The sequence below is a fragment of the Artibeus jamaicensis genome, unplaced genomic scaffold (assembly GCF_021234435.1).
Source record: "Artibeus jamaicensis isolate MK-2021 breed Jamaican fruit bat unplaced genomic scaffold, CSHL_Jam_final contig_490, whole genome shotgun sequence".
Classification (NCBI taxonomy): domain Eukaryota; kingdom Metazoa; phylum Chordata; class Mammalia; order Chiroptera; family Phyllostomidae; genus Artibeus; species Artibeus jamaicensis.
The window spans coordinates 19,467,472-19,488,949 of record NW_026521861.1 but is presented as its reverse complement, the minus strand read 5'-3'; the positions used below and the strand labels follow the sequence as shown (position 1 = coordinate 19,488,949).

The 21,478-nt window shown below is 56.8% G+C and overlaps 1 protein-coding gene across 1 annotated transcript in view; it reads left to right on the top strand.

The window, feature by feature from the left end:
• Nucleotides 1-21,478, top strand: part of CUNH10orf90 (chromosome unknown C10orf90 homolog) — a 146,441-nt gene that overhangs the window by 123,986 nt on the left and 977 nt on the right. The window contains exons 3-6 of the mRNA XM_053668670.1: nucleotides 5,922-6,133; nucleotides 8,145-8,322; nucleotides 18,053-18,116; nucleotides 21,372-21,471. Coding sequence (XP_053524645.1) covers nucleotides 5,922-6,133; nucleotides 8,145-8,322; nucleotides 18,053-18,116; nucleotides 21,372-21,471 — 554 coding nt within the window. The remainder of the gene's footprint in view (nucleotides 1-5,921; nucleotides 6,134-8,144; nucleotides 8,323-18,052; nucleotides 18,117-21,371; nucleotides 21,472-21,478) is intronic.

Below are 21,478 nucleotides of genomic sequence, written 5' to 3'. Positions count from 1 at the left end.
CCCCAAGGCTTGGCCCACTGTGAGATTGACCTTAGATGGCTGTTTAGGGTCTAGCAGAGGTGTAGCCTGAATCTCCCTGCACTTCTCTCCACCCCAGGGCCTGTGTTATCAGTAGCCAGGTGTCAGGGTGGTTCGGAAGGTGAGGAGAAGGATAGAAAGGTTCGGAGGGGTTGAGGTGCCCTTTAAGGCCCCTTTGTGCATTGGAAGGTCCCTGAAAGGTCTCAGATCTTCTCCGGCCCCTGCAGCTCACGCCACTTCCTTCTCACTCACCTGCTTCCCCAAAGAAAAGCCCCTGATGTGGTGTAAAGAGGGGGCGTGCACATTCAAGGGACAAGACCAGAGCCTTGGGGCTGAAGAGCAGACCCCCCTTCCCTCATGCCCGCCCTCCTTCCCTCCCTCCCCCGAGTGTCCCCCAGAGGATGGTGGCTTGGTTTGTGCCCCCAAAGGACAGCTCTTATCTTCCATGGAAGGGGGTGCAGCCCCTAACCACACTGACCTTCACCAGCCTTCCTCACTTAGCTCGACAAAATGCGCAGGAAATGCAGTCCTTGGACATGGGAGTGTGACATGGGTCAAGGATGGAGCAACGGACTCCCTGCCCGTGTCTCCTCACACGTGTACATCTTCCTGAATTTGGAATAAGGACTCTGTCCACATCCTACTGAGGGTCGTGTTTTTAAGGCTGTGCCTTACCTATGGGCCGTCGCAGGGCTGCTTAAATCATAACAGAGATTCACCTTTGCACAACACTGTATTCTTTCTGAGTTTTCACGGTGTCCATTTCCTCCTCACAGGGCAGGGTGGTTGCTATCCCTTTGTGCAGATGAATAACTTGAAGCCAGTTGGGCCTCAGGGCCAGTGGGAGGTGGCAGCAGGCAGTAGGAGGGCCCAGGTCTCTGGGTGTGTGTCCCAAACTCTTTCCACCATCTGTACGTGGAACTCCTTTCCTCTCTTGGAACCGCGCCGTTCCCCAAACCCAGCCATCCTGGGAGAGTCTGCACGTTGGTCTCTTCAGAGGGCCGAGCGGTGTGTGTTGAGCAGAGCTGACCTCGGCGGGGGCAGCAGACTGACGGACTCTGTGAGCCGAGCTGAGAAGCCTTGGTGTTTTAACACTCACAGCACAGGACCGTGCGGCCCCCGTGTGGGTGCCGCTCCTGGCAGACCTGCAGAGGCAGAGACCGTGAGTGCAGTGGCGAGAATGACTTTGAACGAGGTGAGGGCTGCTACTCTGCCCTGTCTGCTCCAACCTATCACCAAATGACCGTGTTCAAAACCATTTACACTTGAACTAGCTGCAGACTTGGAGACATGGTACAATAGTACGTAGAGGGTCTTGGACCCCTCACCTCACCTCCCCTGAGGCTAACGAGTAAGGTGCTAACAATGACCATTTTCCTTAAACCAGCCAGCCCTAATGCAGCCTCAAGATGGTCTGTGCCTGGAACCTCACTTTTTAAAGGTGCTGGGTTTACTCCACAGTTTGGCCCCAAAGATTCCTTTGAAAGGTGTCAAGGCGAGACACAAAGGTCCTAGCGCGGCAGGACCTGGAAGAGCCAGGGGCTGTGAAGGCTGGCAGTGGCCCTTCCAGAGAGATGCTTCAGAGCAGGGGTGTCCAACCCCACGGCCAGACGGCTGTGAATGCAGCCAACATAGGATCGTACATTTACTTAAAACATTATGAGGTTTGTTGTTTTTGTTAGTGTTTGTATGTTTAATGTGTGGCCTAAGACAACTCCTCTTCTTCCAGTGGGGCCCAGAGACGCCCAAAGTTTGGACACCCTGGCCAGGGAAACCTGATTGGGGCACCGAGAGGTTTAAAGGCTGAGTGAAAGCCAAATCGGCCCTCTTTTTCCCTAGTGTTTTGCAATGCTGAGTAAGTTGGACAGTTTGACCCAAAAAGGGAAGGGAAGTAGTGTGGGACAGAAGAGGGTGACACTGCAGTCACTCTGTGCAATTCACGGCCGGTGGTGGCGCACGTGTGTGTGAAACGGTGCGCTTCACCCCGACCTTCTCCACGTCAGAAGGAAGTCGTTTCCTCCGCTGGCCCGCCTGACAGCCAGCAGGAGGGAGCGTGCGCGGGGCCTGTCTCCTGTCCCCGGGCTTGCCTGTGACACGTGCGTTCAGGAACCGCGTGGGATTCTCAGTGACTTCTGCCCTCTCCACATTGCTCCAAAGGGATGGCTTTCAGTAAGACAGCGATAAGTTTGTTTTCACAAAGAAAGCCGTCCCCTCGTCGGGGCATAAGGGAAATGCTTTTCCTAGACCCCAAAGCTCACTACGCCATTTAAGAAAGCAGTTAAATGTATTTCCATTTTTATGTCCCTAAGTGGTCTCTCAGGGCGAGCTCGTAAATGAAATGTTTCGTTTCTTACGACTTACTCTCAGAGGCAAAAATAAATAGCTCAGCAAGTCCACACTCAGTGGGGGCGATCGCAGGACACTTGGCTGCCCGGACACCACCTGCTGATTTCACTGGGAAATGACGGTCCTTTGGGGAGGGAGTAGGGAAGGAAGGGATGGGGGACGGGAGATGTCTGAGCCTCGTTCCCCTGGGAGACTGGGCGGAGGAAGCCACCAGCATCAGGGGCTCTCTGTCCCCGACTGGCTGTGGCCTGGCCAGCCGGGACCCAGGCTCATTTGGCCGCCGGATTCAGCCTTCGTTACTGTGTTCACATGACGCGTGCTTCTCCTCAGAGGCACCGGGGACTCTCTCCTGCTCTGATTTTCAAAAATAACTTCAAAGGGAGCAGTGTTCTTCACAAAAGGTGCACGCATGGCCACGTGTGTCCAGCGGAGCTGGGGCTGACGTGATTGAGCTTTGTGAACAGCTCGGAGAGAACCAGAGGAGTGATGTCAGCCAGGCGAGGAAGGGCTGCCAGCGGCCCGGCAGGGTGGAGAAGCAGCCCGGAGCCATTTCCACGGGAACCCCACAGCCCTGCAGTTCACTTCCTTTTCTGACAGGGGACCCCGGGAGGCATTTATATCTGCCCCAAATGGGGTTTCCAGATCTCGTTCTGGAAGAGACTGGGGTTGGAGGGAGGGGCAGGGCTGACTCGGGAGGCAGCGAGTGGGGGAGTCGTGGGTCAGGTCAGCCCCGCGCAGCCTCCAGATGGGGGTTCCTCGCAGCCGACGTCCTGAGGACACAGAGTGACAGCACTGTGCCCTCAGAGCCCTTCGGTGCTACGAGATCCCAAACTCTGCCTTTCCCACGGTAGACCTGACCTTTGATCACACCGAGGAAGCACTTCAGATTAGCTCTTTAATGTTGTTTGTTCATCCGCTTCACAACCCAGCGCCAAATCAACTGAAGTCCAGTGACCACTGAGTTGAGGTTCAGGATTTGCTTCTTCTGGGGCCTGGGATTTCCACCTTGACCTTACTTGTATCCAGTGAGTCCCAGGCAGGTTCATACTCGTTTTCTGTACATTTTTGTAAAGAGTGGAAAGGTCATCATATACTCAAGTTATTGCCCAAAAACAGTGGTCAGAGCAAGAAGGACGATGCTGATTGTTACTCTATTATAGTATTACCTGGCGTTAAGATTAATCTTAGCCATATGAATGTTATTCTATAAAATGGAATTACATAAAGTGCATAAATATCTTGCTCGTTGTATGCATAGGTGAGTTTATAAAAATAGATGACATGCTAAAAATAAAAATAAACAGGTAATACTATTGCCTCATTATAGTAGTAACTAGATTTCCCAGATGAGACCGGGCAGCCGCTAATGGTGGAGGAGGGCTGTGAACAAGGCATCTGGCCCCAGGGACAAGGTGCTTGACTCTATGGCCCATGGTCGAGGTCACTGGAGTCCCTATGGGCATCAGCGAGCCCCGCCCCTTCAGAGGCAAATGCAGGGGAACAGTGTGAATGAGGGGTTTGTTGGTGGGCCCCAGGGAAGTCCCCTCAGGAATGGTGGCCCCGCACTGAGGGCAGTGGTAGCCCCAGAACCCCGGGCAGTGGAGCAGAAGCTGGTTTAAGGTGTTCGTTTCCACGAACCCAGCTCTCCACAAAGCCGCTGCCCGTCTAGCGACCTTCGGAGCTTGCAGAGTCAAAACAGCAAGCATCCTGAAACACAGCGTGTCTCTTTACCCCGGCGTCTTTGCCCCTTATGAGAGCTAGGCACCTCTCCGTAGGGAGAGAACGGGGTTCTGGTAGAGAGTCCCCGAGAGGCAAGGAGCGAGGGAGGTAGGGCAGAAAAATGTTTGTGGTGACTGATGAGAATGGAACCCATGTTAATCCCTAGCTCTTCATCCATCATTAGTTGAAAGAGGCATTCACTAGACACCTACTGTGTGCCAGGCATTGGCTCAGTGCCCCCCGCGCTCCGGGCTATCTCAGGCCAGTGCCAAAGCCGTTGGCATCACAACTGTGTCCGTAAGCTGAGGAGAGTGAAGAGCTGATGGAGGGAGCGTGGCGGATTCGGGGTCTAGAGGTCAGAGTGCAGGGCAGCGGGGAGGGTGGAGTCTGGACCGACAGTGGGGCCAAGCCCTTGGAGGGGCCGAGACCGCATTAGATTTGCTCTGCATTAGATTTGTCTCTCGGACAGTGTGGAGCACGGTTGGGAGAGAGCGGGCTGAGGGCCGGGACCCAGCTGGAGATGGTGCAGACCCGTCCCTGGGCAGGAGGGCGTGGCAGCAGGGGGGCTTCTGGGAGGCGGAGCTTTGTGGTCAGCGCCGAGGAAACCGGTGTGCCGGGGCTGCCCGTGGTTGCTGGGCCTGGCAATGGGGCTGAGGGGGAGGAACCTATGGCTTCCCCTGAGTCGGGCGCCACAGTGGAGGTTCACGACAGGAAATGGAGGCGCGTGTACAGGGGCTTGTGGTCAGGTCCGGAGCAGGAATGGGGCAGGGCAGGAGCGGCGAGGGGGAAACCGTCCGGAGGCAGCAGGTGCCCTGAAGAACTGGGGGCTGGGGAGGCTTCGAGGGCCTCCGCGTGGGGTCTCCTTGGCCACAAGGAGGAGCGCTGCTTGGAGGTGGGCCACCTGGCCTCTTCCCACAGAATGTGTTCCTCCTAGGCACCTGGACACGCCGGAAGTGACACAGTCCAGCCCTCGAGGGAGTTAAAAACGTCCTGAAGGTGCTGGCCATGACATGTGTCCCCTGACGGAACAGAGGCAGGGCGATGGAGCCCAGGGAGGGGGGCTCAGCCTGGAGATCAGAGGTCTCTGACTGGGGAGGGTCAAAGCGAGGTGGGGACAGAGGAGCTGTGTGGGCAAAGACAGGCGTCTCCCTTGAGTTTGAGAACTTGGGGGGCTGGGGAGAGTTTGGGTTTGGTGAGGCTGTTGGGGCGTACAGTGGGGGCGGGGGACAGACTGAAAGGACACTGTGTCCCAGGCAGAGGAGCTGGTCAGTGACAGTGAGTGTGTACGGACGCACCTTCCACACCCAGAGGCCGGCCTGCCCGCAGCGCCTCGGAACAGCCCCCCCCGGGACCTGGTCCACAGAGAAATGTCACTGTGGCCCAAGAGTAGGACCAAGTCCAGCCCCGAGACAGGGTGAATAATTGAGCACCACTCCTCTGTCTCACAGCGTGAATGGGGCAAACGTAAGATAAACGATACTCTGCCCACTAACAACCAAACTGTAATAATTGTACGGACACACTGAACAGGAAGCATGGAATAGAAATGTTTCTTTTCAACGTGAGCAGAAGTATTTGCACATCAGAAGCCGAGGGAAAACCTTGCAGCGTGATTGGCATAGCCGGTCGAGAAGTCTGGCCATCCGCAAACCTTCCTGTCTGTGACCGGGGAGGCCGGGGGCCCACTGATGAGCCACAGTATCGCCACTTAATGAGGCCCGTGGACAGCCCACTGGCGTTTCTGTTTTCAACACTGTCTTCTGTGTCCAGTGGTGCTGGGGAGCCCAGCAAGCAGCGCCCAGTGCCCTCTGACCGGGGTCTCCGACCTTCTCTCCCAGGCGATTACACGTGCTGCGACTTGGTTGTGAAGTTAAAGGAGCGCCAGAGGAGCGAGGCCTCCGCCACACCCACGCCGGCCCCTGAGCCCACGCCCGCACCTGCACCCATGGCACCCCGGCCGGCACCCTCCGAGGAACCGGAGACCCCCGACCTGCAGGAAGACCTTTCTGAGAGCCAGCAGACGCCTGCCGCTGCCTCCTTGACCTTGCAGGTAAGGCCTTCTGCCTGCCTAGCTTTAGTTCCCGCCAAGGGGAGACCCTTCCTGGGGGTTCTGTGGTCCCACAAGCTCACTTCCGCTTCCGAGGCTGCAGACCTGACTCCCCTCGGCTGTGGCTGTGTGACTCTGAGCAGGTGCCCTGACCTCTCTGGGCCTCTGTTTTGACGGTGTGAGTTGTGGAGATAATGAGACCTACTCCACTGAATAAGAATGGGGGTCACATTATCTCAGCAGTGACAATGGCCACAGCAATAACAGCCTTTGCTGAAAAGCTTTGGTGCCCGAGTGTGGGGCGGGTCGCTTCATAGGTATTGGCACCTCCAGCCTCAAGGCCCCGCTTTGGGGCAGGGGTCCCTGTGACCCCGTCCTCAGACAGGGCCATGAAGCCTTTGGAGGGTGAAGGAAGTTGCCCAAAGTCCAGTGCATGGCGGTTTCCACTTGGCTTCTTCTCCAGGTTGTACAAGGAAGACGTGTACGTTTGTAAAGCTCAAAAGCACAGAGGTGGAGTGATGAGAAGGGCAGGCGCCTTGCAGAACGCCCTCGCTCCCGGTGGACTTGACAGCCACACCTTCTGGGAGGGCCCTCGTGACGGTGTAAACCGCCCTGCACACGGGGAGGTGGCCTGTCCCCGGCCCCTGCACCCTGGGACCCAGCAGGCTCACAGGGAGGGACTCATGGGGCCCTGGAGCAGCCCGAGCCTCCAGCCTCAGGACAGGTGGCCAAGGCAGCAGCCTCACCTGGCCAAGAGGCCATTCCCAGGGGCCAGCCCTCCAGGCCCTGGGGACTTGCACCAGGTCCCTGGGAAGGTCTGGCTCCAAGATGACCTCTTTCCTGGCCCAGCTGCCAGGGGTTCGTCCGTGAACAGAAGGGGCCCCCAGCGCCCTCCCCCTGGGAACTCTGAGCTCCCCAAGGGCCGGGAAAGGGATGGGCAGGGCCTCCACTGGGCCTTTGCTGAGGACCTACTATGTGCAGAGCTTGGGTACAGGTTGTGAGAGATACAATGTAGGTGAGACACAACCTGAGCCATCAGGAGCTCGGGGGCCAGCATGGAGGTGGACACGGCTGAGTCCCTCCTGCACGAGGTGGTCTGCGGGGCACCTGGATGCTCACGCTAAATGGGGGGACCCCAGAGCTTACTGGGAGAGCTGGGCTCGGGCCGATGGCTGTGGCTGGGGTAGTAGCCGAGGCAGGAGGCAACTGGAACAGAGATTTTCACGGAATAGCTGGTCGAGACGAGGAAAGGCGTGGCCCTGCCCCAGTGGAGCACCGCCCAGCTACAACGGGTCCGGTTTTTGCATCCGTCAAGTGGGGCGACCTCCGTCTGCCATCCAGCACCGGGGCGGGGATTCCCAGAGACGATGGACACCCACCAAACACCTGGCCTGACGGTGGTGCTCTTTGTCAGCAGACCTGTGTGGGCAGCTCAGTGCATGGCGTGTGCAGGGGTGTGAGAAATGGGCTGGAGAGGGAACATGGGGGATTCTGGCCTGCTCCGTGGGGCGTGCAGAACCACACTGTGAGGCAGAGATAGTTTGCCAAGCCCCTACCCCTGGGAGGGGACATTACATGGGGGAATGACTTGGGTCTGCACTGCCTCAGGCGTCTGGCCCCCAGCAGCAGCGGGTGGCTTGAGGTGTCCCGTCCCTGTGTCTGGGAGGTGGAACTTGGGGTGTTCCAGTTGGGGTGTTATAGAGATAAAGGAACTGACGGGGTGGAGGCAGGGACAGGCAGACGTCTGCCTTTGCTGTCGTAGCCTGGATGCTGGTGACAGTCCGCCGTGCCACTGTGGGGTACTGAGTGCTGGCAGGGACTGGGGGCCTGCCCGCAACAGAACTTCAGCCACCTTTCCGTGAGCTGTTGCCAGAAAACGGCGACACGCATGTGCGCTGCGGCTTTTGGTCTCTGAGCATCAACCTTCCAATCAGCTTCCTGACCATATCAGACAGATGTGCACCTTCCTGTGACCCTTCTCTTAAAAATAACGTGTTTTCTTGGCTCCCATCAGGAAGCCCTGGAGGTCCGGAAGCCGCAGTTCATCTCTCGCTCACAAGAGCGGCTGAAGCGGCTGGAGCGCATGATCCAGCAGAGGAGAGCCCAGCGGAAGGAGACCCCAGGGCCAAAGCAGGGCCCCCTGCCCGTCCGCGCCAGCAAGAAGCAGTTCACCGTCCCCCACCCACTTAGTGGTGAGTGCAATGGCTGGGGAGGCTGGTGGGGCTGGGGGGTTCTCAGGGCTGGAGCCCGCACCCCAGGGGCTGGTTTCCATGCTGCCGCTGGCGTACACAGAACCTGTGTTCACCCCGAGCACCGAACCCTCAGTCTCACATAGCCAACCCCGGAAGCCATCCTGTTTCGGGAGATTCCATGTGGGCACAGAACCCAGCAGATACAACTCAGGACACAGTCCTCCACGAGGGCCAGGAAGGGAGCCACACCACTGTACAGCCAGGGTAGCAAAGTCAAATTCTTGGCTCCTGACCGACATTTGCAAGAGACTCCCTTTGCCCTTCATAGATTGCAAAGCAGACCTCAGGGTGGGGGTCGGCTCCCACTTGTCCACATCAGTGTGCGTCCTCTTGAAGCCCCTTGTGTGTGGTGAGCTCCGGGCACAGGGGGCCAGCCTTTGGGGGGCCAAGGAGCTAGGATCCAGCTGAGCCTGTGGGGCGGCATTCCGTCATGCTCACCAGAGAAGGGGTCGTCAGGACGCCATCCCTCCAGGCCAGGAGCTGAGACAGCAGAGTGGGCAGGAGTGGCCTCTGTCCTCCCCTCAGGGAGCTCATAAACCAACTATTAAACCAGCAAGAACGACACGAAGAGACAAGAGCGAGATCGGGGCCCACAGCCCACCCTGATGGCCTGCAGCCGGGACCAGGAAGCCCAGAAGCTGGGGGGACTGCAGATTTACTCCTTCGGATGGGGGAACAAGGTCCTTCTTTCTAGGAAAACGTCCTGGCCTCCAGGACATGAAGTCACGTGTCAGAGGACAGAGGGGGTTGTCACAGGATTCCTGTTAGCCCCCACGGTCCAGCAGGCCCTGGCCCTCCTTCCCCAGAGCACTTTCGGGGGATAAGACCCTGGCAAGGGCGGTCTTGAATGCGACCTTCTTGTGGCAGGGGATTTTGCAAATGCCTGCAGCTCCTTCTGTGGGCACTTCCCAGCACGCTAAGGGAAGTGGACAGAAGGAATGTGCTGAAGGGTCGCCCCCTCGTAAACGGGACCCCCCCACCCCGCAGTGTTCCCAGCCAGCTGGCAGGCTGGGAAAAGGCTCTGTCCGCTGTGCTCTCTGGGGCTGTTGAGTCTCTGACTCAACAGGGAGCCAGCTGGGTTGAGGGGCTGCCCTCTCGGGCTGCCAGGACAAACGTTGCCACAAGCGGGAGTCCCCCCAGGGTGTGCTCTGGCTGCCCTTGTCCTCAGGAGGGCAGCAGGGGTGCCACTGGCGTGAGGGCCGCTGGCCGCACAGTTCTGAAGGTGCAGGCGGTCGGGGTAACGTGTGTTGTCCACAGTCAGGGAACAGCAGCGCCGTAGGGCTCAGTGGGCTCACTGGGCTCACACGTGCACAGAACATGGTACAGGCTATTGAAAGGGAGCGAGAGAAAAGCATGGGGCTTCCTTTCCAGTCTGACCCCCTCACTTTGTGGAGGAGAAATGGAGACCCAGGGGCATCTGGGGACTTCCGTGTGAGGTCACTGGTCAGCAGCAGTGCTGCCTGGGTTCCTCACCCCCTGGGCCAGTGCCCCCCCAACCCAGCTGTGCCCCACGGCAGGCCCCCAGTGGCCTGGAGCACCGTTTGCCCACTATCAGGGACACCGCCTGGCCCTCTGTGTGCGGTTCCTGGGAACCGCTGTCAGAAACAGCCGTGGGCTGCGTGGCGAGAATGACGGAAATGGATGCTCTCAGGGTCTGGAGGCCAGAGTCCAAAGCCCAGGCGTCCATGGGGTTGATCTGCCCTAGAGTCTCCGTGAGACTCCGACCTGTGCCGCGTGGCTGGTCTGGGGTTGCCCCCAGCAACCCGTGGTTTCCTTGACTCCCTGGCACATTGCTGCAGCCTCAGGCTCCGTCTCCAGTGGCCTCCCCTCTGCCCATGTCTCTGGGCTCAAACTTCCTCTTCTAGGGACACCAGCCCTTGCACCGGGGCCCACGCTTGTCCAGTACTGCCTCAGGTAACTCGAGGTCCTCTGCAAAGACTCTCTGCTCCCAAATACAGTGGCCGTCACACGTCTAGGGGCTCGAACCTGTCTTTGTGGGAGAGGCACAGTTCTATTCACTACGTCATCCTGTGGCGTTTTGCACAAAACTGATACAAGTGCACCTTCCTGTACATGAAAATCTCAAAACGGTGTATAGTGGAAGGTGATCAGACCTAGCCAACAGCTGCAAGTAACTGGGGCACCTTTCTACTCCCCACGTCCAAGGCAGTCCCAGTGGCCCACCTGCTGTCGGCAGGGCTCACATGCGGGTGTGAGGCCACCTGACCGTCCTGCTGTCCTGGGGGGGGGGGGGGGGGGTGGTGGTGGGGTGTGTGTGTGTGTGTGTGTGTGTGTGTGTGTGTTGGGTCATCTGAAGCAGACAGCTTCTGAAACCAGAGCCTCCTTCCTGTGAGCCCAGGCGGGTGAGAGGTGGCATGTGCGGCCCCTTGAACACACCTTGTCTTTGGCCGGTCTGCTGGCAGTCTGAGACTAGCGAAATGGTGAAATGCAGGTGGTTTTTGTACATGCCGAATTAGTTCCCAAATCGTGGGTGCGAATGAATGAGCTCTGGCTGCCGCGTCACAATGTCCATTAGGAAGGAGACTCAGTTGCTTTCCGAGGGGGTAGCCACCTCCCATCGGGGCTGGCCCAGCTGTCTCGATCCAGAACAGACTGGAGAGGCTCAGGTGGGAGCTCTGGCAGCTGGCACATGCCCACTGGGGCAGGGGCTGCCAGGACAGCCATCACCTGACGTGCAGGGACAATGACAACAAGGGCTGGAGGGTCAGCTCTGCTTCCTGTTGGCAGCTCTGCTTCCTGTTGGCTGATGAATTCTGAGTAGTTTTTATGGTCCCGGCAGTGTGCATGTATGTGAGTGTCGCGTGGGTTCCAGGGTAGAGGTGAGGGGACTTTGGTGCAGACCAGCCATTACTGAGAGACCAGAAGGTGGCATTAGAAAGGTCCCTCCTACAGCCCAGCCCGTTTTTCCTGATCACCTTGGTGACAGCGGCTTGAGTTCCCAAAACTAATTAACATGTGTCTCTTTCCCCGCCCAGGAGCCACCTGGGCCACCTTTGCGTGGTTCCAGCAGTGACACCGGGAGTGTCCTCACCTGTCTCTTAGCACGCCTCTCTTGAGAACCCACTATGTGCCGTGCACAGTCCCTGGTCTCAAAGATTTCCCCAGATCGTGAGGAAAAGGTGTAAAGAGGCAAGGATGTTGGGATTCGCTAAGTGTCAGGGTGGGAGCTTCCCTGGGTTGCCATGGAGACCCAAGCCATGGGCTTGCACTCACCTGGGGATGTGGAAGGCTCCTGATGGAGGAGCCCCCAGACTGTGTTAGGGTGAATCGTGGTGCAGGGTGGGGGTGCAGGAGCCCAGGAAGGAGAGAGCGCTGGGTGCTCGGCTCAGCTGGACCTTAGGGTGGGGTGTGGAATGCAGAGGGAGTCAGGGCCCGAGATGAGCCACGGAGGCTACATGGCATTGTGTGTGTGTGCTGCTTCCCAGTGCAACCACATTCTGAGCTCCAAGGCTGATCCTATAACGTGGGTCCGGCGAGATGGATGAGGTCAGTCCAGGGCAGGGACCTAGAGTGCACACGGGCAGCGGGGCCAGAGGTGCCTGGGTGGCAGAATGAGCAGCACATGGTGACTGCCGAGTGGAGGAGAGACGAGGGGACCCCAGGAACTGTGGGAAGAAGGCGTAGGCAGTCTCTGCTCTCAGTCCAAGGTCCAGCTCCAGTCTCAGGGCCTCTCTCTTCTTCCCGTCTGCTGGCCAGTCCGTCTCTGCCCTGTTCTGAGTGCACTCCTTGAGCCTGGCCCTCATTGTCCCTGCTGGGCTTGGGGCGCAGCCTCTGAGCCTCCCTGGATTCCATCCCCATTCTGCAGCCCAGACCCCCTCCTGCCTGGCTCTCCCCACCTCCCCCATCGTTACCCAGGTCGCAGTCTCCATCAGGGGCCCGAGCCCCTTGATAGGACCCTCACCTCTCCTCTCTGCCTGCTCTCACTGCCTGTCTCAAGTCCAGCCTCCTCCTTCACCTCTGCTGTCCACAGTGCGAGCCCTGGACCACGTGATGAGTTTCCCATCACAGTCAAGCTCTTTGCTCCTTACAAGTCACTGCTGCCACCTGCTCTCACAGCCGCAGCCAGGTGTGAGGCCTGGCAGTGCTCACAGCCCAGGTGGCCTCACTCCTGTCCCTGTTTACTCCCCTGTGTCGGTCCTCTGCACGGCTCTTCTGGTGGTCCCCTTAGCCTGTGAATGTGTAGAAAACCCATCAGGAGCATCCCCTTCTACCACAAAGCCCGCGCCCCACGCCCACCTGACTGCTGCCATCCACTCTCTTCCATTTGCGGACTCATGGCCCCTGTGTCCCTCTAGATCCCCTGCCTTCTTGCCTTCTTCATTTTGGATTATGGTCACGTGGGTATACCAGAAAACTCTCCCGAGGTGGTAAGCGCCGGGGGGCGTGCATCGCACCAGGTCACTCTGGGAAACCCCGCCGTATGCGGCAGAGCAGACAGTATTCATCGGAATTCCACAGCCCGCACTTCTGGGTGAGCCAACCGGGAGGGCCCTTGCAGCCACGCACCAGGAGAGGAGTGGCCTTCGCCAGCAGAGCTGCCAACTCCTGGCTGGAGCCAGTGTCACCTTAAACTGGCTTTGCATTTCCAGAGCACTGAGCTGGAGAAGTGGCCGCAGATCTGACCTGAGAGGGCAGAAGTCCTCGCAGTGACAGCCGTGAGCCGTTTGTCACGCAGCTCCCTCCTGGCTACAGCCTTCCGACCAGCACCTCCCTGGTCTCATGCACGCTTTCCCCTAAGATGTGTGATAATACTTGGGGGTGGCTCTCCCAATATTACTCACAAAGGAATTTTAAAATGTGCCTATTGGGGAACAGTAAACGGTTGCTCCGTGTGCGAAGAAAGCAAGAAGCACGATGTAGCTAAAAGGTCGTTTCCCCGATCCAGAGACATTTACATGGACATTGTCATTACTGCCCTTCTCAGACTGATGACAGAGGTCTTGTTTTTAACAAATCTGGGGGAAAACAGATCAATTTCTGTCCGTCGATTAAAAGTAGACCCAAGGAAAGGGTTATTTTCAATTACCTTAAGGAGGGTAAACACACAGAGTTGCAGAATGGTAAGAAAAAAATGACTTCGTCGGGGATTCTTTTGCCAGCTGCCTCAGTTTTGCTTTCCAAGTGATCTCCCCTCTGCCCTGCAGTGCTCCTCAGGGCCAAACCTCACAGTGACGCTGAGGACGTGAGTGTCCTCGGCAGTGAGGGGGGAGTGCGCCCAGCATCTCCACACCAGCACGGTGGGTGGTTCTCACAAAAGGCCGGGGAAGCCCAGAAACGGGGGTGAACAAGGCCTCTTCTGGCCATGGTCAGACATCGCTGTTTTATGGTCAAGTGTGCCATTTGGGTCACTGTTACTCTTCAAGTCCCTTTAAACAAGTAACTTGAACTTACTGTCTAAAACACACATTCATGTTCTTGAGAAAATGTGGGAAGAGTACAGCAGATTTTCCATATATATAACGTGTGTGTGTATGTGTGTGTATATGATCTGTCCAGATAGTATCCAGCCATGTACTATGAAAAAGACACATTTATCGAAGAAGATACAAGATACAAGAAACATTGTACACAGGACAATGACACCTCAGTCCCCTTCAAACAGGCACCTTGGGACCTCACACAGTTCTCCCAATCTCAAGGAGTTGCCTTGTCATATTTTCCTGAATCTCATCGATGGTCTGAAATCTCTTCCCTTTCAAAGGTGATTTTCGTTTGGGGAAAAGTCCAGAAGTCACAGGGTGCCAAATCTGGGCTGTAGTGGGGTTGAGTCACCTGAGTAATTTGATGTTTTACCAAAAAATTCTGCACCAGACATGATGCATGAGTGGGCACATTGTTGAGATGAAGCCGCCAACTTCTGAACCATCCGAATAGTTTCCAAGGAGGAATGTTTCAGCTTAAGGCAGAATTTCATGCAGATTCATTGCTCTGCTCACTCAGTCATTTTGAATGTGACGGCCACATCGTACACATGCTCTCAGTGGTGCCTTCTGTCCCCACCAACTAGTACAGTGAAGTCGTCCTTGTTCCCACACGTGTGTTCCAGTCCACTCTCCTTGGCTGCCAGGTTACATCAATGTCATGGAAACTGTTCTCATTATATCAACAATGGCGGGACTTTTTCCAGACAGACCTTGTATATAGATGAAATTCTATTCTGTAACCACAAATAACCTTGAAAACTGAGAACCGATTACAGCTATTCTTCTGTAGTTGTCTCTCCTCCTCAGCGACCTCACGCCTAGAACTATGGAAAATGCATTTCAGAGAAAGACTGATCCTGGCAGATTCCTTTGAGGAGTGTCCTGTATGTAGGAATCCCATGGAGGTCGCAACGCCTAACCTGTGTTAATGGCACTGATAATTCCCGTAGCAATGGAGACTGCTTAAATGTGTCTAACCTCATGTTCCCTAATTTTTTTTGACTTGGGAATGCTTTTATATAATTTTTGAGAGTCCACTTTGGGGCCATTGCACCGGGAACCTTTGCTTGTAGGAATACCTACCATGCTTTGCTGCAGAAACCCCAGCCGGACTTTCCGTCTGCCATTTCTCCCGGAGACCTGGGGCTGGGGAAGGAGGCCTCACCATCCCCACCTGCAGCCCTTTGGTCTAGCAGTGGCAGGAAGGGGTGCCTGGGGACCCTGGCAGGGGCTCTGGTATCAATTTCACTGCATAAAATCCTGCAGCAAGTCCAAAATCCTGCAGCAGCCCTGAGGGAGTGGGGAGGCCACTCCTCTGTGACCAGGAGCACCTCCCGCTTTGTTTTTTGCAAGTGGAATGGAGTAGGTGTCTTCAGAGACCTCTGCTCTCTGGCCTCATTGTCTCGCACGCCTGGGTCAGAAGGGCCAGAGAGCCTCAGTGCAGCTCCCACGGGACCTTGGCCCCTCGCCTGCATGGCAGCTGACGCGGGGGCTGGTTTCACAGTGACACCCGCCTCCCAGACCCCCAGAGCAGGCTGCCCACACCGTGCGGGCCGTCCTTCAAGTGCAGAAGTCCAAGGGAGGCAGGAAGTAATTTCAGAAAAATGAGAACATTCACCTGGCGCAGGATTTGCTCGTCGCAAGAGCACCTCGGAGGCAAACACCCTGTGCGTCTCATGCCTCCCCACCGGTGCGGCGGCACAGTGTGACTTCTGGAGTGCTCACTAGTCCAAGGCAGACCACTCTGCTGTGGCCTGCACCCCGAACGGGAGCTCCCACCGAGAAGAGCCGAGTAGAGGTGGTACGAGGACAGGACGCCCGAAGGCCCCGCTGCCCCAGCCCCAACGTGGACAGTCAGCTGCTCAGAGGCTTTGAAACTGGCGCAGTGAACAGCCTGTGATCTTGGATGAATCCAGACGGGCTGTGGGCCTTGTTTGGTGAAACGCCCTCCAGGGACTTCCCAGCCTAAAACCCACCCCATTTACTCCCGCAGGCAGGCCCTGTCTTTGATAGAAGGTTCTGGGAGGTGTGGACTCGGTATCTCCACCGCGAACTGGCTTGTCGCCTCCCAGCTGGATTCTCTCCAGCAGGTGCCTCTTGGTTTGGGTGTTTCTGAAGCCGGGGACGCAAGCCCCGAAGGGCTCTTCCAGGTGCTTGGGGGCTGCAGGAAACCAGCTCTGGCAGGGCATCGTCCTCGCAAACCCCCCGAGGACTTGGCTGCCACCCCGCTGACCTGTTCGACGGGGAGCGTGAAGCTTTGCGATGGAGCTGCAGGTGAGGGCTCTGCCCCGCAGACGCCCATCACACCTGCGTCCAGGTGGTCCTCGCCGCCTCCCGGTGGCACTGGCAGCTGTGTGTGCACATGTGCAAGATGAAGATCGTTACGAACGTGTGTGTTAGTAGTGATTTCTGGGCGCTGAGGCATAGCAGGTGGAGGAGGTTCAGGCAGCGAAACGGCTGAGGAGGCACGTAGCCCTCACCCGCTTTGGTTTCTTCTTGGAAACAGAACTTGGGAAGCCTCATTGTGGCAGCAGGTCCTCTAAAGAAGTAAACCACATTAGCAGTAATAACCCACAAAATTCATTTTCGAGAGTAGACCACACATACATTCGATCCGAGAGGTGGTAACACTTTTATTCCCCTGGGCACCGTCCTTCCATCCAGGGGGCCCCGCCCTGCACTCCAGCAGCCCCTCAGGGGAGGGGTGCGGATCCAGACTCGAGTCTGAGCCATTGTGGGAGGCTCTCTGTCCCTGCCCAGAGCGGGAGGCTTCGAGCTGTCACGTGTCTGCTTGCCCAGGACCCTGACTGCCTTAAGGCGACCCCCATTTCTTAGGGAGTGTCGCTGGGAATGTCCTGAGGCCCTGGGTGCTGGCCTGCCTGCCCGAAAGGCAGGGGGCTCCGGGGGGTGTTTGGCGGAGCACAGTGTCGTGGTGATTGTCCCTGGCTTTCCACACGCCGGGAAGTCGTCTCTGCCCTGGCAAAGGCCTTCTGATTTCTTCCTCCTCTGTCTTATTCCTCCTTGGAGTCTGGTCTTTGAAGTGAAGTGATGGTGCCATATTCTTTTTGTGTGTTGATGTGACTGGACAGAATACAAGCTCAGCCACGGTTGTTTCCACGTTGTACATCAGGAGCTGTCTTACACTTCCCCAGAGGGGAAGATGGTTCTTAGTCTTCCTGTCTCTATCCCACCTCCTCGAATATTCCCGGAAAAGTTGGCAGATTCTCAAGCCCAAGAAGTCGTCTGTGCCTCCACTGGGGTGCTTAGTGATGGGACATGCCAGTTTGGGGGGGCAGTCATAGAAACCCGGCGGGGTCCGTGCTGCGGACCACAGGGAGCTCGCTTCAGCTCTGGTCGGGGCGAGGGTGCCGAGCTCCCTGTCTGCGTATGCGGAGTGACTCGGGCGCACAGGCCGGTCTGTGGGTGTTTTAGAGAGTGAGACAGCTGCTCTGAGAGGCCCGTGCAACAGGCTCCTGGGGGCTGTTTGCACACCGGACTCTCGGCTAACGGAGGGAGGAGAGCCCTATGGGAATTCAGAGTTATTGCAAAAGGGTCTGCTCTGTTTTTCTAAAAACGTACCGTTTTAAGTGTGGCACCAGTAAGCATCTGGGGATGGGCAATACACACTTGTATCGAAAGACAGTCCAGACTCACCGTGACTTTTTGCCATGGTTCACTTGCTCACTCAAAGGATGCTGGGAAGACACTACTATTACGGGGTCTGTTACATTTTCCTGGTATCAGAAAGGGGCAAACCTTCCATTGGAGTGGATGCCAAGCTCCCGGGGGCTCAAAGCATGGCAGCACCTGCTCTAAAAATGCCCTACAGGGACAGTGCCCTGTCCTACCGAGTGTGGGGATGTTTGTGGGTGGGTTGCCTGTGCCCCTGGGCCCTGCCCGCAAGGCGAGGCGGAGGCACCCCGACCCTGCCCCCGCAAACCCCGACTCTCCCTCCCTCCCTACGTGAACACACAGAGGGGCCTCTGTCCGTGAGCTGTGTCAGATGCCAACCTGGTGCTTTATGCCCCTGGGCCGCAGTGGTCAAGACCCGCCTGTGGGTTGAGGTTTCCTTGGCATGTGAGTGTCTGCCGAGACCGCAGCGTCTGTGACAGGCTGGGGCCCGGAGGAAGGGTCAGGAACAGAGTACGCGTAAGTTCTCCGCAGTAATTCTGCAGACAGTGTGACACCATGCCTTCCGAAGTTAACCCTCTCTCCATTTTTTCCAGATAACTTGTTCAAGCCCAAAGAAAGGTGCATTTCGGAGAAGGAGATGCACATGCGCTCTAAAAGGTACCTGGCGGTTTTGTTGCGGGTCTGGGGTTGGGTCGGGTGGTGTCACCGATCCCCACCCTGTCCAGTGGGGCCAGTTTCCAGGTCCACATTTAAGGTCTGAGGTCTTCTTGGCCGTGAATTTGAAAAGCTGGCTTGCAGAAGTGTGCTTGTTGAGTTTAGCCTCCGAACGTTAATGCCGTTCTTGGAAAATCCTTCGGAAAGTGGCGGGTCTTGGAGGCCGAGCCGACCCGGTAATTGGTCTCTAGGAGACCTCCAGACTCGCAGTGGGGACGGGGCTCCCACCATCGCTCCAGGCAGGTGCTGGTTGGCCCTGTGCACCACCTTGTACAATTATCTGAAGGCAATTGTACAAGGTGGAGAGAAGCTGGATCTTCGAGGGCCCGGACCGTGGCAAGGCCTGTGGGAAAGGACCCCGACCCGGAGGCTGATGGCATGTGGGCTCCAGGGAAGCCGCCAAGGGCCACAGGCCTCCTTTCTGGCCCTGGCTCCCCGGCAAACCAGGCGGCCCGCTGCCCATGAACATGCCCTGCTCGGCTCGGCTGCTGGCTGTTCTAGATGCCCACTAATTCCCACCCACCCACCCGGTGCACACAAAGGCTGCCATTCTTCCTCGGACCCGGCCCCCTAATTGAAAGGGGATAACTCAGCAATGTTGGCCAAGTTCGCGTGAGCAGAATGTCATTAATTTGTAATTGAGTATCTAGCAGTGGGAAGAATTATGATAATCAAACCGAACTGAGGGGCCTTGGAGCAGCCTCGGTGAAAGGAAGAATGGGTGTCTCCCACTTCGGGCAGTGAATCCGCTGTTCCCGTGATGATGTTGTTTCCATGATAATTAGCCAGCTTGGATCATCGGTAGGAAACCTCTGGGTAAATGAGGACCTGTAAGCGAGGAGAAGGGGGACCGCCCCCTCAACGACCCGCTTCACGCCGCTCCAACCGGGGTTTTAAAACGCCACCGGGTTTTGAGACCTGCGGTTTCAGAAGTGCGAAGTTATGCGTGCCTCGTGCCAAAAGTATTCCCTTTCAATTTAGTGAAAACATTCAGCCAAATCCTTGCTTCTCAGTCCCCAAACCCAGAGCTGCTATGACGGAGCCTTCCAACTAAAATAATAGATTTCAAAACAGCGGCCGTGGACAGAGTGTGTCACCCCATCATTCTACTGGTGTGGAAACTGACACTTGGACAGGACCAGCGGGTGAGGCGATGGCCCTGTGTCCCAGCCCCCGGCCAGAGGCCAGGTCTCCGATGGAGCCAGGACCTGGGTTCCGCTCTGCTCAGTGGGCTGTGCTCTGGGTGGGCTCTGCCCGTGGCCCTGAGACTTCCCCCACCCACGAGGGCCCCCTGGCGCTTTCTTTCGTATCCTTTGTTATTAATTGTGTTGCTAAATCCCATTTTCATTTATAAAGTTCAAATGGTAGAGATGCAGCTGAAGTCCCTCATGACCAACTAGCCCCACCCCCACACCCCCCAGCCCTGGCCCCTCCCCAGAGATGGCCAGCTGCCCCCCTCCGGACCTCTGCCTGAAAGGAGGCGTTTTGGGGACATATGCAGATACCTAACTTTTAGCCATCTATGGAGTCATGCTTGGTGTCTCCGAAGCTTGCTTTTTTGACTTTTTTGTATGTCTATGAGGTCTTCCTGGGCCAGGAGGTGTGGATGTGGATGATTTAACTCGTGGGTTTTAACTCTGCAAAATGGTCTGTTGATGTACCAAAATTTATTTAGGAAACTCTTTAAGAAAATACTGCAGGCCCGACTGGTGTGGCTCAGTGGGTTGGTGGTGTCCCATACGCTGAAGGTCACAGGTTCGATTCCCAGTCGGGGCACAGGCCTGGGTTGCGGATTTGGTCCCCGGTCTGGTGTGAGAGGCAACAGATGAAGGTTTCTCTCTCACATCGATGGTTCTCTCCCTCCCTTCCCCACTCTCTAAAAATCATTAAGCATGTCCTTGGGCGAGAATTAAAAAAAAAAACAATACTGCCTCGGAAGCCCCGGGTGGGTTGTGGGAGTCTCCAACTCAAACTCCCCACGTGGCGTAGACGGTCCGCGTCAGGGAGACGGTTCTCCGGGTCCAGGGGGGTTTCCACTGTGGAGCTTGTCAGCACTCAGCCTTCCTGCAGCTCCTACAGTCCTTTCTGGAAGTGGCCACATGCGTCCACTTATCTGTTCCAACTGCGCCGATGCCCACCGGGCGCCAGACCCTGGCAGGCACCAGGGTTCCCAGGTCTCTGTGCTGCACAGTTGGGGACAGGACTGGGCAAAGTCAAACAGACGGGGAGGTCCGGGTCCCAGCCGAGGCCCCGGCCGCAAGTTCGCTGGCCTCGCTGGCCTGGGGTTCCTCCTCCCACGACGGCAGGACACTGTGTCTCCCCCAGGTGTCGTGAGGGTGAATGAGAAAACTCCGGTCAGGTGAGTGGCCTCGTGCCCAAGAACCAAGACAGCGTCAGGCTCTGACCTCGTCGGCGTCAGTATTGCTACACTTTGTAATTATTATGTTAACGGCAGAACCTGTTTGGCACCGTCTGTGTGGCTTTCACCCCGGACAGAATGTGGACTAGAGCTGTTTCCAATGGGCATCCTGTGCACAGTGGCAGTGACCACACCGTCTGTGCACACAGTGAACGCGGCTTGGTGTCGGTACAGAAACAGTTGCATCATGGGCAGCAGGAAAGAAGTGTCCAGAAAAGGGGTGCCTGGGGCCTGGCTTGGACTTGGAAGCTCCTAATTTTTAATTTTACAAGAGCATCACACCTACACCTGGGATGTGTTTGGAACAGTTTATGCGGGAATGTGGTCGGTGAGGAGACAAACCTCACTCGCAGGCATGTGCCTCTACGAGCTCAATTCCAGCGGAAGTCCCGCTCCCTCCTCTTGTTTGCCGCGCCTTTTCCATGTCACAGGGAGGCAGACACTGCGGCATCAAGGGGTTTGAGGATAGATTCGCCCTCAGAGCAGCACAGCCGCTGGTTTGGGATCCCTCGTTTTACAAGGAGGTAGTTAATGACCATGGAGAAAGGAGGGACCAGAAAAGCAACTTCCAAAGGCACAGCGGCCTCTTCTGCGGGGCCCTCCCTGGGACGCCGAGTGTCGGGCCCTCCCGGGGAGGAGCCCTGGGTTCTGGCGTCTCAGATTCGGGAAGGCCCTGAGCAGCGGAGCGTCCCTTTGACAGGGAGGCACCTGCTGACAGGTCAGGACGCAGGCACAGGTAGTCCTGCTACCTTTCAAAGTGTTTTCTGCGTCTGTTCCAGAATCTATAACAACTTGCCGGAAGTCAAAAAGAAAAAAGAAGAGCAGAAGAAAAGGCTGATCTTACAGAGTAACAGACTCCGCGCAGAAGTCTTCAAAAAGGTGATGG